The 12,367-nt window shown below is 34.9% G+C and overlaps 1 protein-coding gene across 1 annotated transcript in view; it reads right to left on the minus strand.

Moving 5' to 3' along the window:
- The window catches only part of EAF2 (ELL associated factor 2), a 63,390-nt gene that overhangs the window by 30,235 nt on the left and 20,788 nt on the right, over positions 1-12,367 (minus strand). The window contains exons 3-4 of the mRNA XM_065876546.1: positions 11,261-11,397; positions 9,137-9,282 (exon numbers count right to left, since the gene is read on the minus strand). Of these exons, the coding sequence (XP_065732618.1) occupies positions 9,137-9,282; positions 11,261-11,397 (283 nt within the window). The remainder of the gene's footprint in view (positions 1-9,136; positions 9,283-11,260; positions 11,398-12,367) is intronic.

Here is a 12,367-nt window from a genome sequence, read left to right on the forward strand (position 1 = left end):
AGGAATAGGCACACTTTTAATTTAACAGTCATTAGCAAATAAGGATGATAATGAGAGCAAAACCTTATATAGTAGTTTCTTTGTGCTAGACCCTGTTCTAAGTGTTTTGCAGGAAAAATTCCTCTACAAAAACATATGTCAATTTATGTTTCTTCAAAAATGTATGCACACATTTGTTTCCCTTTATATCCTCACCAGTACTGGATGTTGACAATTATTTTAGCTACTACCAAGCAGATAAATGAAAAAATATCTCTTTCCCTATCAAAATACTCATGACATTTTTCACAGAACTAGAACAAATAACCCTCAAATTCACATGGAACCACAAAGACCCGAAATTGCCAAAGTAGTCTTGAGAAAAGAGAACAAAGCTGGAGGTTTCACATTCCCTGACTTCAGATTATGCTACAAAGGTACAGTAATCAAAACACCATGATAGGGCTTCCCTGGTGGCGCAGTGGTTGGGAGTCTGCCTGCCAGTGCAGGGATGCGGGTTTGAGCCCTGGAATGGGAGGATCCCACATGCCGTGGAGCAACTGGGCCCGTGTGTGCCACAACTGCTGAGCCTGCGCTCTAGAGCCCACGCGCCACAGCTACTGAAGCCCGCATGCCTGGAGCCCATGCTCCGCAACAAAGAGAAGCCACCGCAATGAGAAGCCCACGCACCACAGCAAAGAGTGGCCCCCGCTCGCTGCAGCCAGAGAGCCCGCGTGCAGCGGCAGAGACCCAGCACAGCCAAAAATAAATAAATAAAATAAATTTATAAAAACAAAACACCATGATACTGGCACGAAAACAGGCACATAGATCAGTAGAAAAGAATAAAGAGACAGAAATAAACCCATGCACTTATGGTCAATTATGACAAAGGAGGCAAGAATACATAATAGAGAAAAGATAGACTCTTCGATAAGTGGGGCTGGGAAAACTGGACAGCTATGTGTAAATGAATGAGATTAGAACATTTCCTAATACCACATACAAAAATAAACCCGAAATGGATTAAAGACAGAAATGTAAGACCTGAAACCATAAAACTCCAAGAGGAGATCATAGGCAGAACACTCTTTGACATAAATTGTAGTAATATTTTTTGGATCTGTCTCCTAAGAAAAAAGAAGCAAAAGCAAAAATAAATGGGACCTAATTAAACTTAAAAGCTTTGCACAGCAAAGGAAACTAACGACAAAATGAAAAGACAACCTCCTGATTGGGAGAAAATATTTGCAAACGATATGACTAATAAGGGGTTAATATTCAAACTATATAAACAGCTCATAAAACTCAATATCCAAAAATACCTAAATAACCTGGTTAAAAATGGGCAGAAGACTGGAATAGACCCTTGCCAAAGAAGATATACAGATGGCCAACTGGTGCATGAAAAAATGTTTAACATCGTTAATCATCAGAGAAATGCAAATCAAAACCACAATGAAATATCACCTCACACCTGTCAAAATGGCTATCATCAAAAAGTCTACAAATAACAAATGTTGGCAAGGATGTGGAGAAAAGGGAACCATAGTACACTGTTTGTGGGAATGTGGATTGGTGCAGCCAAGCTTCCTTAAAAAAACTAAAAATAGAATTACCATATGATCCAGCAATCCCATTCCAGGGTATATACCCAAAGAGAACAAAAACACTAAATTGAAAAGATGCATGCACCCCAAAGTTCAAAGCAGCATTATTTACAATAGCCAAGATATGGAAGTAACCTAAGTGTCCATCAACAGATAAATGAATAAAGAAGATGTGGTATTTATACACACACACACACATATATATATACACAATGAAATATTACTCAGCCATAAAAAGAACAAAATTTTGCCATTTGCAACAACATGGATGGACCTAGAGGGTATTATGCTTAGTGAAATAAGTCAGAGAGAATAAGACAAATACTGTATCTTATCCCTTATATGTGTAATATAAAATCTAAAAGATAAAACAAAACATATGTATAACAAAACAGAAACAGACTCACATATACAGAGAACAAACTAGTGGTTACCCATGGAGAGAGTGGGGGTAAGATAGGGGTATGGGATTAAAAGATACAAACTAATATGTATAAAATAAAATTTAAAAAGGATATATTGTACAGTACAGGGAAATATAGCCATTATTTTATAATAACTTTAAGTGGATTATAATCTATAAAAATATTGAATCACTATGTTTTACACCTGAAACTAAAATAATATTGTAAATCAACTATACTTCAATTAAAAAAGAAAAATATCTTTTTTTGGCTGCGTTGGGTCTTTGTTGCTATGTGCAGGCTTTCTCTAGTTGTGGCGAGCGGGGTCTATTCTTTCTTGCGGTGTGTGGGCTTCTCATTGTGGTGGCTTCTCTTGTTGTGGAGCATGGGCTTTAGGTACTTGGACTTCAGTAATTGTGGTGCACGGGCTCAGTAGTTGTGGCTCAAGGGCTCTAGAGTGCAGTCTCAGTAGCTGTGATGCACGGGCTTACTTGCTCCACGGCACGTGGGATCTTCCCAGACCAGGGATCAAACCTGTGTCCCTTGCATTGGCAGGCAGATTCTCAACCACTGTGCCACCAGGGAAGTCCCAAAATGTCTTTTTTTGTTGAGATGCTTTGCTATGTAGCACATGGTCAGTTTTCTTTTGTTTTGTTTTTTAATTTCACACGGACTTGAAAAACCTGTATATCTCAAACAGTGGAAGTGCTATGTATGTCTACTTAGTTCAAGTTTCTTAATGGTGTTTTGCAAATCTTATTAATCTGGGGTTTGCCTGAATCTATCAATTACTGAGAGGGGATATACTAAAAATCTCCCACTATGAAGTGAATCTATCCATTTTTCCCTGAAATTATGTTAAACTTTTAGCTTATTCATTTCTAGGCATACTCTTGTAACCCCTGCACAGTGTCAGACATTGCAAGAATAAAACTATTAAATTTTATAAAAAAATATCTTTTAATCTTAAAATTTGAACTTTGAAAGCATTAGTGAATCTGATCCACTTTTCATACATGTATTGGCCACTGTACATCTTATGTTGTGAGATAGACTTAAGTCCAGAAAGAAATTCTGCATGTGACAAAAATGGCTTTTCGGAGCTAGAAGATTTAAGGAACAAACAGATGAAAAATACAATAACTGAAATGAAAAATACACTAGAAAGAATCAATAGCAGAATAAATGAGAGGCAGAAGAACAAATAAGTTAGCTGGAAGACAGAATGGTAGAAATCACTGCTGCAGAATAGAATAAAGAAAAAAGAATGAAAAGAAATGAGGACAGTTTAAGACGTCTCTGGAACAACATGAAACTGACCAACATTTGTATTATAGGGGTCCCAGAAGGAGAAGAGAGAGAGAGAAAGGGCCTGAGAAAATATTTGAAGAGACAATAGCTGAAAACTTCCCTAACATGAGAAAGGAAACACTCACTCAAGTTCAGGAAGTGCATAAAGTCACATACAGGACAAACCCAAGGAGGAACATGCTGAGACACATATTATTCAAATTGACAAAAATTAAAGACAAAGAGAAGATAGTAAAAGCAACAAGAGAAAATCAACAAATAACATACAAGGGGATTCCCATAAGTTTATCAGCTGATTTTTCAGCAGAAACTCTGTGGACCAGAAAGGAGTGGAACAATATATTTAAAGTGATGAAAGGGAAAAACCTACAACTAAGAATAGCCTACCCAGCAAGGTTCTCATTCAGATACAACAGAGAAATCAAAAACTTTACAGACACGAAAATGTTAAGAGAATTCAGCACCACCAAAGCAGCTTTACAACAAATGCTAAAGAAACTCCTCTAAGTGGAAAAGAAAAGCCTGTAACTAGAAACAAGAGAAGCTAACAGGTAAAGAGAAACATACAGTAAAGCTAGGATATCATCCATACACAAATATATCAAAACCAGCAATCATGAGAAGAGGAGAGTACAAATGCAGGATATTGGAAATACATTTGAAATTAAGAGAACAGCAACTTAACACATTATTGACCGGGGGTTTTTTGCAGAAACTAACACCTGTGGCTGTAATACGTCTCTGGTAAAAAATGTGTTAAAACAACTATATATATATATATATATATATATATATATATATATATATATATATATATATATAGGCTGCTATATCAAAACATCATGGTAACTGCAAACCAAAAATCTACAATAGATACAGAGAAAAAAAGAAAATACAATCCAAACAACACTAAAGACAGTCATCAAATCAAAAGAGAAAAGAACAAAAGAGGAAGGGAAGAAAGAACACCTACAAAAACAAATCCTAAACAATGAACAAAATGACAAGCAGAAATACATATCAATAATTACCTTAAGCAGTTCTAAGAGGGAAGTTTATAGCAATACAATCTTACCTTGCGAAACAGAAAAAATCTCAAATAAAAAACCTAACCTTATAACTAAAGAAACTAGAGAAAGAAGAACAAACCCCAAAGTTAGTAGAAGGAAAGAAATCATAAAGATCACAAAAGAAATAAATGAAATAGAGATGAAGAAAACAGTAGAAAAGATCAATGAAACGAAAAGCTGGTTCTTTGAAAAGATAAACAAAATTGATAAACCGTTAGCGAGACTCATTAAGAAAAAAAGGAAAGGGCTCAAATCAATAAAATTAGAAATGAAAAAGGAGAAGTTACAACTGACAACATAGATATATAAAAGATCACAAGAGACTGCTATAAGCAGTTATATGCCAAGAAAATGGACAATCTAAAAGAAATAAACAAATTCTTAGAAAGGTATAACTTCTAAGACTGAACCAGGAAGAAGCAAAAAATATGAACAGACTAATCACAAGTACTGAAATTGAAACTGTGATTTAAAAACTTGCAACAAACAAAAGCCCAGGCCAGATGGCATGGCAGGTGAATTCTATCAAACATTTAGAGACCAGTTAACACCTATACATCTGAAACTATTCCAAAAAATTGCAAAGGAAGTGACACTCCCAGACTCATGCTATGAGGCCACCATCACCCTGATACCAAAATCAGACAAAAAAAGAAAATTAAAAGTCAGAATCACTGATGAACATAGATGCAAAAATCCTCAACAAAATACTAGCAAATCGAATTTAACAATACATTAAAAGGATCATACACCATGATCAAGTGGGATTTATCCCAGGGATGCCGGGATTATTCAGTATCCGCAAATCAATCAGTGTGATACACCACATTAACAAACTGAAGAGTAAAAACCATATGATCATCTCAATAGATGCAGAAAAAGCTTTTGACAAAATCCAGCACCACCCATTTATGATAAAAACTCTCTAGAAAGTGGGCATGGAGGGAACATACCTCAACCTAATAAAGGCCTTATATGACAAACACACAGCTAACATCATACTCAGTGGTGAAAAGCTGAAAGCATTTCCTCCAAGATCAGGAAGAAGACAAGAATGTCCACTCTCGCCACTTTTATTCAACATAGTTTTGGAAGTCCTAGCCATAGGAATCAGAGAAGCAGAAGAAATGAAAGGAATCCAAATTGGAAAAGAAGAAGTAAAACTGTCACTTTTTGCAGATGACATGATACTATACATAGAAAATCCTAAAGATGCTACCAGAAAACTACTAGAGCTTATCAAGGAACTCAGTAAGGTTGCAAGATAAAAAATTAATACACAGAAATATCTTGCATTTCTATACACTAACAATGAAAATCTGAAAGAGAAATTAAGGAAACAATCCCATTTACCATCACATCAAAAAGAATAAAATACCGAGGGAAAAAACCTACCTAAGGAGGCAAAAGACCTGTACTCTGAAAACTGTAAGACACTGATGAAGGAAATCAAAGATGACACAAACAGATGGAAAGACAGACCATGTTCTTGGATTGAAAGAATCAATGTTGTCAAAATGAATATACTACCCAAGGCAATCTACAGATTCAATGCAATCCCTATCAAATTACCAATGGCATTCTTCACAGAACTAGAACAAAAAATTTCAGAACTTGTATGGAAACACAAAAGACTCTAAATAGCCAAAGCAATCCTGAAAGGAAAGATGGAGCTGGAGGAATCAGGCTCCCTTACTTCAAACTATACTACCAAGCTACAGTAATCAAAACAGAATGGTACGGGCACAAAGACAGAAATATAGCTCAATGGAACAGGATAGAAAGCTCAGAAATAAACTTACACACGTATGGTCAATTAATCTATGACAGAAGCAAGAATATTCAATGGAGAAAAGACAGTCTCTTCAATAAGTGGTGCTGGGAAAACTGGACAGCTACATGTAAAAGAATGAAATTAGAACATTCTCTAACACCATACACAAAAATAAACTCAAAATGGATTAAAGACCTAAATGTATGACCAGCTACTACAAAACTCTTAGAGGAAAACATAGGCAGAACACTCTGACATAAATTGCAGCAATATCTTTTTGGATCCACCTCCTAGAGTAATGAAAATAAAATAAAAAATAAACAAATGAGACCTTAAAATAAAATGGGACCTAAAATTAAACTTAAAAGCTTTTGCAGTACAAAGAGAAACCATAAACAAAACAAAAACACAACCCACAGAATGGAAAAAAACATTTGCAAATGAAGCGACCGACAAGGGACTAATCTCTAAAACAGACAAACAGCTCATGCAGCTCTATATCAAAAAAAAATAAACAACCTAATCAAAAAGTGGGCAGAAGATCTAAACAGACATTTCTCCAAAGAAGACATACAGATGGCCAAAAGGCACAAGAGAAAATGTTCCACATCGCTAATCATTAGAGAAATGTAAGTCAAAACTACAGTGAGGCATCATCTCACACCAGTCAGGATGGCCATCATCAAAAAGTCTACAAACAATAAATGCTGGCGAGGGTGTGGAGAAAAGGGAACCCTCCTACACTGTTGGTGGGAATGTAAATTGGTACAACCACTATGGAGAAAGGTAAGGAGGCTCCTTAAAAGAGTAATAATAGAGCTACCACATGATCCAGCAATCCCACTCCTGGGCATATACGGAGAAAAACCATAATTTGAAAAGACACGTGCACCCCAATGTTCAATGCAGCATTATTTACAATAGCCAAGACATGGAATCAACCTAAATGTCCAACAACAGATGAATGGATAAAGAAGTTGTGGTATATATACACAATGGAATATTACTCAGCAATAAAAAAGAATGATATAATGCCATTTACAGCAACATGGATGGACCTAGAGATTATCATACTAAGTGAAATAAGTCAGACACAGAAAGACAGATATCATATGATATCACTTATATGTGAAATATAAAAAGATGATACAAATGAACTTATTTACAAAACAAAACAGACTCACAGACTTTGAAAACAAACTTATGGTCACCAAAGGGGAAAGGTGGGAGGGATAAATTAGGAGTTTGGGATTAACACATATACACTACTATATATAAAATAGATAGTCAACAAGGACCTACTGCATAGTACAGGGAACTATGCTCAATACTCTGTAATAACCTAAATGGGAAAAGAATTTGAAAAAGCATAGGTACATGTATATGTATGACTGAATCACTTTTCTGTACACCTGAAACTAACACAACATTGTAAAGCAACTACACTCCAATATAAAATAAAAACTGAATTTAAAAAATGGCTTTTCATATCAGCAGAAGAAATACTGGCTTATTCAAAAAATGGATATTGATACTCTTTTTCAATACTATATTTGTTGATTCTCTATCAATATCTATGTAATTACACTGTTGGGGAGGAAGGAAGTTTAGATTCTTATTTCTTAGACTAGAATTCCAGATAGCCCAAACAGGTACATGTAAAAATTAAACCAGAGAAACACTAGTAAAGCTGACAGACATCTAATCATAAACTTAAAAAAAATGTTTCAACCATAGCAGTAGGCATTGCCATAGTAGGGTCAAATATTAAGAAAATATTTAAAAGAAGATAGTCTAAGGAACATGCTCTGCAAACCGTAAATTCTTATACAAAGTTAGATCTTATGCTTGGATTACCTTAACTTATATTCTACAATACAATGTTTTTACTAAGGTCTCTGCTAAAAACCTGCCACATAGAGGAACTTCTTTTTGTATTGTAAAATTATAGTTGAAGATACTATATAGTTTAATTCTCCAAAGAACAGATTCCATACGATGAATTCCTTTTAGAATTTAGTAGCAGGGAAGAGTCCAAATCTTTGGAACCTCTTAGATAATACAAAATATACTAAAGTTTTCAGTTTTGTATTAGTGGATAGGAAGCTCAGATACAAATTTAATGTCTTAATAATTAGCAAATTTGCTTCCTCTTCCCTCCAATATCTTAATTTTCTGTTCCAGATTTTTATTGTACACATATATAAAATGATGTAATGATTCAAATCCATTTTGGAAGCAGATATAACAATAAAATAAAATTCAAGATCCCTTGTAGCAACAAGGGTTCTGAGCTTATATTTTCCTTATTGTTTGAAAAGGGAACACTAATATATTAGGGAACTAATACTATACCGGGCCTAGAAGGGGGCAAGTGGAAACGGAGAGCTATATGCAAGTTATGAAGGCAAAGCATAGAAACAAATAAACTTTGGTGACCAGGGTCTTACTCCTACCACAATTACTATAACATAAACACCCAAACTGCAGCTAGAAAAAAAATGGAGATTTAAGTTTCCTTACTTTCAAAAAGACTGTGGCTCTCTAGAAGCACCTTCCTGCTGAGAAGTGAGCAGCAGTTCAGAAGAACTTGCCTGCTGCTTTGGCTTACTACATCTCCTCACTCCACTACTGGTTTGGCTACATCTTAGACATCTATAGTCTGGCTACACATAAAAAAACTTCAACAAGAAGACGCTGTGAAGGACTAAATTGGAATCATCACAACTGTCAAAAAGAAGAAAACTCCAGTTACACATATCTAAACAATAATAAATAATAATAAAAAATATAAATTCTGTTATATAGACACAGGCTTATGTACATAATACTCTAAATCATAAACTACACTTCTCCCCTAGAACCATAACAAAAAACATTGTTTTTAGAATTTTACAGTTAGTTCCCTTGTCAATTAAAATGAAAAATTTCACTTAACATTTATTAATAATTTATTTTAAAGGGCCATTACATACTCATAGATTTTACCTCTTTCAATATCATCCATTGGAGATGCTGGGGACATCTTGTCTTCTGATGGAGAATGTTTTACAAGATTGGGAGTCCTAGTTGAATTCCGCATTTGTTGCTGCTGCTGCTCTATACGATACTGAATTTTACTGCTTCCTTCAACTCTGCAATTAAGAACATCAAAAGGTCAAAACAGGTATGATGATTGCAATATAACAACAATTTCAACTTACAAAGCTACTAAAATTGACCACTTATTCTTTTTCCTAGAGATCTTTAAAACGATGTTCAAGGATTAAAGCATTAATTTAATTCATTATTTAACAAACCTTTATTGAGCCCTGCTATAGGCATGGCATACACACAGATCCACTGAGGGATACAAATGTGAATTTAAAAAAAGCCACTGCTCAAAACTGAAGAGATAAGACATACACAAATGACTAAAATAAAATGAAATTATACATGAGTATAGCAGACACATTATATTCCCTAAATTCTGAAATTACCATTTCTGTTAAAATTAAATCACTCCCACATTTCTCATTCATAAGGTTAAGACATGTTATTAAAGGAGGTTCGTATATTTTCCCTTCAATACTTAAAAAAAAAAAGTATATAACACAACTATGCTTGACTTTGCCTCTCCCATTTCCAGTCACCAAATCCTGTTAGTCCTTCCTTCACAAAGTATTTAGAACTTCACTTTTCTCTTCATTCCTACTCTAAAACATCGTGGTTTCCTTTTTTCTCTTTCCCACATTGTTTCGTTTAAATCAATTTGTTTGGTGGATTTACATTTCAAAACAAGAATGTAAGCATGTCGATCCCTGGTTAAAAAAACTTTAATATGCAACCACCGTCAATAAGACAATGTCCTAATTTCATAGTTAATATTGAACCTACCTTTATAATCTTACCTCTAGTCTACTTTCAACCTCATACCCCACTTTCTATACTTGTATACAGGGAAAGAAACAAATCTCTGCTCTATTCAAGCAAGTCTTATTCATAGGTTCCAAATAAGTCAGATATATTCCTGTCTTGTTTACATCCTCATGTTCTCTCTGATCAATTAAATCAGTATTTTCCAAACTTTCCTACAAATAAAAAATCACCTGGGAAGAGAGGATAATTAAAAAACAAAAAAAAGTTTCCTGGGCTCCTTCCCTGATCTGTAGTTGAATTTGGGAACTCATTTGTTTAACAAGCACCCAAAGGCAATCCTTATCATGAAATATGTTTGGGGGGAAAAAAAAGCCCTAAATCTTAACCTCCTCTTAAGGTACATCAGTAAGGGCTCCCTGAATGCTCCGATGAACCATGTCTTCCTTCCTTTAATTCCTAGAACAATTTTTATCTATACTATTTGTATGGCTTGTTAATGCACTGCCTATTTCCCCCCAAAAAACATGTTAATTAATGCACTGCCTATTCCCCCCAAAAAACAATTTGAGATGGCTATGTTCTCTTATTGACATTCTAAATAGAATTATCTGCTAATCCAATTAAAATGTGGAAGTTCTGAGGTTAGTATTTGTATAGGAAGTTCTCCTTTTTCTTGCCTCACATTTTCTAAGTGCTTGATAAAATTTTACTACTGATAATGAAATTATTTTGGAGAATGTGTAATGGCTCCTTTTAGTCCAGTTCTACAAAAGTATCTACAGTAGAATAAAAGACGTACCTACATGTAAGAAAACATATAGAAACAAAACAAGCTTTTAAATATCATAGGGAGAAATGGTAAAAGCTTCTGGCTAAAGGATCTTCACCAAATTTAAACTTGGAAAAAGATCAAAACATTTTTGTAGGGCTTCCCTGGTGGCGCAGTGGTTGAGAGTCTGCCTGCCAATGCAGGGGACACGGGTTCATGCCCCGGTCCGGGAATCCCACATGCTGCGGAGCAGCTGGGCCCGTGAGCCATGGCCGCTGAGCCTGCGCGTCCGGAGCCTGTGCTCCCCAACGGGAGAGGCCACAACAGTGAGAGGCCCATTTAACGCAAAAAGAAAAAAAAATTTTTTGGTACCAGACAGAAATAACCCTTACGTAATAGTGTGACTTAATCCAATAACTTTTTTCACTGACATTCTCTTAGCAATTTATGTGTTGATTAAATAATTTATTTCATTAACCACATACCTTGTCCTTTTTACAGTGATGTTGCTGCTGAGTTTTTCTAGTCGACATTCCCCAGTATCATGGTTAATAATCAAAATGCATTCTTTTAAGTAAGGTTTCTTTGAACCTTTGAAAACAGTTACTGGTGTAGTTGAACCCTGTTTAAAAAATTAATTATTATTACTTGAAATTTATCATAGAAATTCAGTTGAGAGGGCCTTTGAGATCTTCTTTCTCAATCTATTGATATACTGTACTTCAAGTCACCTAACTGCCTAAATTTACTACTCTGGCAATAAGGAGTATAGTAAAAAAGACAGATGAAGAGAGGCTGAGATCTCAAAATTGTTGTCTTGAGGAAAGGGAACAGAGGAAGCAGCTGCCCTGAGCCAGTAAAGATTTGTTTCACAAATCTTTGTAGACGTGGTCTACAATAGGAAATTGGGATTCAATTCTAATACAACCAATATACTTTACAATAAGGGAACAAAAGTCCTGAATTATATTTCCTACTCTTCCTCTTCTTCCTTCCTAAATTTAATTTTTCAAATCTGGCATTTTATTAAAGGGGGGCTTCCCTATGCAGATTAAGGAAAATGAATGTATCAGGGAACATATGTTACATTAAACTCACTGATCAATTTTAGCGTTCTTAAAAGTGGGACAACCAGACATTATGTGCTTCATGATGTGATATAAAAGAAAGTATGCATCACCTATAAAGTGTTCTTGCCTGAAAAAAAACCCACAAAGAATCTAACTGTCACCAAGGCTTTAGAAATAACTACCAGTTTATAGGAAATATGAGGAAGGAGAAACAAGTTACATAATCCCAGACAGAAGTAATTTGAAATCCAGAATGTGGGTATATTCTCTAGGACAATTAACCTGATTTCTCCAACAAACCAGTGGCATAAAAGGGGGGAGGGACTTTTACAGAATAAAAGAGATAAGAAACATCAGAATACAATATAGGAATATAAAATAGGTAAACAACAAGGAACTACTATATAGCACAGGGAACTATACTCAATATCTTATAATAATCTATAATGGAAAAGAATCTGAAAAAGAATATATATGTATAACTGAATCACTTTGCTATACACTTGAAACTAACAGAACTGT

This window comes from Phocoena phocoena, chromosome 4 (assembly GCF_963924675.1).
Source record: "Phocoena phocoena chromosome 4, mPhoPho1.1, whole genome shotgun sequence".
Classification (NCBI taxonomy): Eukaryota; Metazoa; Chordata; class Mammalia; order Artiodactyla; family Phocoenidae; genus Phocoena; species Phocoena phocoena.